The sequence below is a fragment of the Sinocyclocheilus anshuiensis genome, unplaced genomic scaffold (genome assembly GCF_001515605.1).
Source record: "Sinocyclocheilus anshuiensis isolate Anshui unplaced genomic scaffold, SAMN03320099.WGS_v1.1 scaffold1198, whole genome shotgun sequence".
Lineage (NCBI taxonomy): Eukaryota > Metazoa > Chordata > Actinopteri > Cypriniformes > Cyprinidae > Sinocyclocheilus > Sinocyclocheilus anshuiensis.
The window spans coordinates 620,945-626,636 of NW_015557119.1; the positions used below are offsets into that span (position 1 = coordinate 620,945).

At 38.5% G+C, this 5,692-nt stretch overlaps 1 protein-coding gene across 1 annotated transcript in view; it reads right to left on the reverse strand.

Annotated features, from left to right (window-relative positions):
- Positions 1-5,692, reverse strand: part of LOC107677802 (arachidonate 5-lipoxygenase-like) — an 11,267-nt gene that overhangs the window by 2,611 nt on the left and 2,964 nt on the right. Inside the window, exons 2-7 of the mRNA XM_016472839.1 lie at positions 4,942-5,087; positions 4,634-4,749; positions 4,299-4,471; positions 3,778-3,924; positions 3,451-3,660; positions 1,086-1,172 (exon numbers count right to left, since the gene is read on the reverse strand). Coding sequence (XP_016328325.1) covers positions 1,086-1,172; positions 3,451-3,660; positions 3,778-3,924; positions 4,299-4,471; positions 4,634-4,749; positions 4,942-5,087 — 879 coding nt within the window. The remainder of the gene's footprint in view (positions 1-1,085; positions 1,173-3,450; positions 3,661-3,777; positions 3,925-4,298; positions 4,472-4,633; positions 4,750-4,941; positions 5,088-5,692) is intronic.

Genomic DNA, 5,692 nt, shown 5'->3' on the forward strand with positions numbered 1-5,692 from the left:
TACTGATTGAGAGAGGAAATACTGCAGTATATTGACTTAGAATGCCCTATTTTACTGTCATGATGAGTGAATACCGTCAAAAAATACCACACTAAATAGTGACTAAACACAACCCCTTTTAATACATGTTAACCAGGAGTCACAGGAGTCACTGTTCTATGGAAAAAAGCCGCTAAAAGGGTCTGAAAGTTGCTAAATCTAGTGCTAAAGTAAAAAATGTGAGTATTTACTTTCTAGTAAAACATTTAGTAAATAATTGTTAAAAAAAAATTAATTTTGAAGCCTTGCCAATAGAATGAAAGCCTATTAATAAAGACTGCATCATTTTAATTGTTCAATGGCCCTGGGATTAAAAATTGCTGTTTTAATGGGTTTCATTGGTCCTGATTGTAGCTATTTTGTGTACCTAGTGTAAAATAAATAATATAGAAAAATAAAGTAAATACAGGTAAAATATTACAATTCTAATACAAATATGCACTTGTGTCCAAATGTATGCAGTTGGCATTAACACAGCCAAAATTATATATTAAAAAAAAAAAAAAAAAACCAAAAAAAACATAAAAAATACAGAATAAAAATACATTTCCCTTCAGCTTATTTCACAATTCTAGTGCGAAGACGTTTCTTGATAAGGTTTTCACTTTCTTTCTCCTCTGGATTCCGGCCACTGATCTACAAGAAAGGTCAAATGTCAACTGTCACTAAGAACGTAATTGTCATTTTAGGTTGAAGTTCATTGTACACATTGACAGCGTAAAGTACACTACTTTTCAAAAGTTTGGGGTCAGTAAGAGTTTTTTTTTCTTTAAAGAAATTAATTCTTATATTTTAAGAAGGATGCATTAAATTGATCAAAAGTGTGTGTGAGACTGTTTCGAATAAATGCTGTTCTTTTGAACTTTTATTTATCAAAGAAAAAAAAAATGTCCATACGGACAGCCAAGCTTTAATAAAGACAGCTTAAAACTATTTGCATCTTCAGACCTTAAAGTCATGTGAACGAAGCAGAGACATCAGAGATAAACATGAATGCAAAAGTTGTGGTCCCTTATAAGGCACTGTTTATGAAGGGTTAAAGATACCTTATCAAAGAGCCCGGATTTACAGATGAGTTTTTCACGAGCTGCAGTGTTGATGGCAATGGTGAAACGGACATGAGGTATCAGCAACTGTAAGGAGAAAATGAAGCATTTTTTAAAAAGACTGTCAGCAAAACACTGGCCTTCAATAAAACAATAAACCACTCTAGGCCACTATGTGACACTGTCACACAAGACACATGTTCTACCTGCTCAATATATCATTGTGGTTTAATATATATTGAAGTTTTATTAGGTATTACTGTGTTCTTAGCCATTTTATTCCTCTTATCTATTTTATGTGTGTAGGTCTTTAAACGGTCTTGGGTTCTGACAGCAAATAGATTCCATAAAGGAAGTAGCATGGCAAACAAAATGGCGGTCACAAACTGGTGATCATGACTAGCTGGACCGTGGAGTCACTTTTAAGGACTTTTCCCAGCTTCACTGGATTATCTCTTCTTTTGGCTTTGTATATACACCAGTGGACACTTGGAGCACGCCAGGATTTGTAAGGACTGATTTATGGTATGGAACTGAAGAACCCTTTGCTTTTAACAGCCTAGGTTTTCCATGTGGAAATTGTAAGTACAATTCATTTATTCACTTTATAACTGTTGTACATCTTTTCAAACACCCCTAACTTCACAGTTTTGATCTGACCCCATTTTTACAATTGGGCCAATAAGGCCAATCGTTACAACTTGATTCAGTGTTTGTACCACAGGTAAGGGGCTTTGTGCCAAAATCACTGTAACACCCTGCCTTTTTGCTTTTATAGCAAGAGCAATGACAAAGGACAACAATGTTTATTAAGTATCAATAAGACTTACTACCAATTATAACACTAATCGAGCAAGATGGCGGCGCGCACAGTCGCAGCAGCTTTGAGCTCCTACAATTGGCATAGTTTTTGCATGTTGTTGGTGGTGCAATTATCGAGAACTTCTGTACAGCCATGACAAACTTTTAGAACTAAATTCTGGAATACATTATCTACCAGCGGAGACATTTATTCCTCCGGAGCTCTTAAGACCACCACCGGGAGCTCTTGCTGAAGTGAGACTGAGGAGGAGACGCTGTGAGCGGAGACAGAAGAGAGGAAAGCGTGCGGGTGTGTGGGCCAGGCTAAAGGCTAACTCGTCCAAGCCCCCACTTCCTTCCATCTTCCTCTTTAATGCACGGTTGATCCGCAATAAGATAGATAAACTACATCTACAGCTGGTGACCCAGAGGACCATATACAACTGTTGCAGCATGATTTCACCGAAAGTGGCTGGACAGCACCACTCCGGATGAGGCTATTGAGCTAGCAGGTCGTACCGAGCCGATAGGACTGCAGACTCGGGTAAGAAAACCGGTGGAGGACTGTGCATTTACATCAACAATTCCTGGTGCACTAACACCACTGTAGTCGATAAGACTCTGTAACCCTGACGGGGAATTCATGCTGTTGAAATGTAGACCGTTTTACCTTCCTAGAGAATTCACTGCTGTTTACACTGAACGGTTGAACCACTGATGGCAGATGGACTATTCTGACGATGCTTTTCATACTTTTCTGGACCGTGACAGTGTAATTTACTTGGCAGTCAATGGGACAGTCACAAGCCTCCCGGTTTTCATCCAAAATATCTTAAATTGTGTTCCGAAGACGAACGAAGCTTCTATGGGTTTGGAACGACATGGGGGTAAGTGATTAACAACAAAATTTCCATTTTGGGGTGGAGTATCCCTTTAATCGAATGTGACGTTTCCAACATGATTGCGTAATGTGCGAAGTAAGTAATGCGCAAGCAGAGTTACAGCAAGATGAGCATTTAGGGTTAAAAAGTATATGAATTTCATTTGTTTTGGAATTTCGGCTGTGATCGTGTAGAGCTGCATTGAAACTGCATTTTTAACCTTTAATCCATTGAGCACCATTGAAGTCCTCTATACGGAGAAAAATCCTGATACGTTTTCTTCAAAAACCTTAATTTCTTTATGACCGAAGAAAGACGTGAACATCTTGTAAATTATAGGGACATTTTTATTCTGAAAGTGAACTAATCCATGCTTTCTCTGGACATTAAATAATGGTGCATTCCAGTAAACGGACTTTCACAAACTTAGTAAATCATGTTGCGCGATTCATTTAAAACTCGCCTCCCATAAATTGTGTCTGAAATAAAAACTCCTACAAATGCATGCATAATAAGGGTAGTCGCCAAATTAAATGCATCCTTGCCTTTTTGTCACTAATGCATGTCTTTGGTAAACCCTGACAGTACTTTTTTTAACGTCAAAAGAGGGTTTGCGCTGGTGCGAGGTGTTAGTAAATCTATCCTTAAATCTCACAGCAATGAAAGCATTAAAGGATGGCTACCTTGAATACAGGATGGACTGCAGCGAGCTGTCTATACATGGCTATGGCAAAAACCTCAGATATCAGATGTGTCCTGAGAAGGTGTGTGACCAGCTGGTGTACACTGAAGTCAGCGGATTTCACCCACATCTTGGCTAGCATCCAGTCGTACTGATTATCACTTGGGAGAAAGACTGTGTTCCCCACCCCTGCGGTGGTCTGACGACTGAGCTGTTTCACACATCAAAGTAAGCCAAAACTGAGTATTTGCTAAAAACTCTAACATTTAGTTAAAGCACCAACTTTTTATTTTTAAGTAATGTTTTACAAAATTATTTCTACAGGCACCTGAATAGCAATTGGTAGGATTTCATTCTGGCTGTTCTTGTACAGCAGGCAGAAGGGAGCAGCCAAATACTGCTTGGTATCTGGGTCTGTGGCATTGGCTTGCACTCCCTCCAGTATTGCATAGTCTGCTATGTAGATGTTTCCTGCCTGTAACAGAGAGGTATTTAGTATTGGAGCCATAGAGTGACACTGGATAATTTTTATTCTATTCTATATAATTCATTCACATCCAGAATTTACCACTGCGACAGCTTTCTTTTTGGCACATCATCCAAAATCCAAAATGAACTCCAAATTTTCTATACCCCTCCCTCCCTCTCGAACTCTGTCCATGTTTAAAACTTCACTCAAAATGCATATTTTTTGGACTGATTTTAATTTGGGATTACGTTGTGTACTACAAGCTTTTTTGTACTGTTTTTTATGAATATTTCTAATTCATGTAAAGTGTCTCCGAGTACCCTGATAAGTGCTGTATAAAAGTATTTTATTTTTATTAGTGTGGTGTCATTTTTTCTGACCTTTAATTCTTCTTGAAGTGTGAGACCTCTATCCAGGGAACCCTCCACCATCTCCTGTGTGACTGCAAACTTGTCTGGAAGATTCATGCACTTCTTGATCACCACAGGATTGCAGCCATTCAAAAACTGATAGCCAAAAAAGTAGTCCTTATTCCAGTTCTGCATCACATACTCTGTCAAAGGGTATAATAAAGTCAGCTGCCAGTGAGTTTAGGAGTATGCAAACGATGTGTGCCTTAGCCTGTTAATGTTTGCATTCTCACAATAATTTATACTCGGTCAGTGGACAGATTGTTTTAGTATTAGAGAGAAGTAAATAAAAGAAAAGAACCAACCTGACACGTTCAAACCTGACACGGTGTTCTTGATTTTCACAAATATTTTTTCAAAATCTGCAATATCTTTCCAAGAGGACAACTTCAAAAATTTATTAAGTCCAAGATTCCTAATCCTGAAAGAGAAGATCATGAAAAAATACAGCTGAATGAACCAGACACTAAAAATCTGATTGTGAGCAATTTAAGGTACGCTTGTTTCTCCATTTATTTTGAGATATTTCCTAGCTATAGTCAAACTGTGTCACAGGAAATCTGTAACATGCATACTTGTTGGAGATACATGCAAAGGTATGAACACAACCTACGCTGTAATGTAATTCAAAGAGAAGTCCACAGATTTTGCAGCTTCAAACTGAATATCCAAAGGAAGTTCAGTGCTTGAATTGGCATCGATGCTCATGGGGAAACCAGGGCGCCACTCCTTCCACCTATTAGAAACCGCAAAATGAATCTTTCAGTTATTTGGACCAAGAATTATTTTAGGTGATATGAACATTTTCATATGCATGAATTTTTTTTGTCTGGTTCCATGTGCCTTGGTATTATCCAACCAATTGAAAAATCTGCAGTGAATTCATTGCACTATCCATTTTGTCCCTAAGCAATCCTGATGTGTTCCTCCACTAGTTTTGTTTACTTGTTTCTATTCTGACTTGTGACTGGTGTTTGTAGTGTTAAAGGGGTCCTATTATGCTTTTTCACTTTTTCAACTTTAGTTGGTCTGTAATGTTGCTGTTTGAGCATAAAAAAGATCTGCAAAGTTACAAAGCTCAAAGTCCACTTCAAAAGGAGATATTTAATTTAACAGAAACATAGACTGTATAAAAACATGGACGTAGTGTCCGTGATGTCACCCGTAGGTTTCCAAAGAGCGTTTGTGAAGCTCAAAGTGGGCGGAGGCGGCCGTCGCCATCTTGGCATTTTTCAACAGGCAGGGAAAAATGCATGTTGAAAACCAATCAAAATAATCGAAAATGGGCAAAGAGGCGGGAGCTGGTTGCTGAAGCCACGCCCACCTAGCTCGACGGTGGTGACAGCAGCGGCAATCCACCTGTC